Genomic DNA, 343 nt, shown 5'->3' with positions numbered 1-343 from the left:
TCTGATACATGAACACACCATGTTGCTCTGGATAATTTCTGGTACACAAAATACGATTCACTGTATCTACTTCCAAAATGTGTATGCCTCTCTTACTATTTCTACCCCCCCCCCCATTTTTGCTAATCGTCTGACCCCCCCCCGTTCCCCATTCCAGCCGAGGAGGAGCACAGCGTGGAGGAGCGGGCCACCAGCAGCGTGCTCGACGCCGCCAGCGCGACCCTGCGAGCGGTGGAGGCGGCCCGCGAGTGGTGGGCTGGCGTCGCCGACAACCACTGCAAGGACCTCCCCGCTAAAGACGACCACTGCTGGAACGGCGTGCGAGTAGCTCCGTAAGTCCAGT

General features: G+C 58.6%; 1 protein-coding gene across 1 annotated transcript in view; it reads left to right on the top strand.

Moving 5' to 3' along the window:
* The window catches only part of LOC119593114 (glypican-5-like), a gene marked incomplete at its 5' end in the record, with an annotated part of 69,987 nt that overhangs the window by 51,868 nt on the left and 17,776 nt on the right, over window positions 1–343 (top strand). Inside the window, 1 exon segment of the mRNA XM_037942077.1 lies at window positions 158–332. Coding sequence (XP_037798005.1) covers window positions 158–332 — 175 coding nt within the window.

The sequence above is a fragment of the Penaeus monodon genome, chromosome 31 (genome assembly GCF_015228065.2).
Source record: "Penaeus monodon isolate SGIC_2016 chromosome 31, NSTDA_Pmon_1, whole genome shotgun sequence".
Classification (NCBI taxonomy): domain Eukaryota; kingdom Metazoa; phylum Arthropoda; class Malacostraca; order Decapoda; family Penaeidae; genus Penaeus; species Penaeus monodon.
The sequence above is the reverse complement of the archived record's forward strand: the minus strand, read 5'-3'. Positions and strand labels throughout refer to the sequence as shown.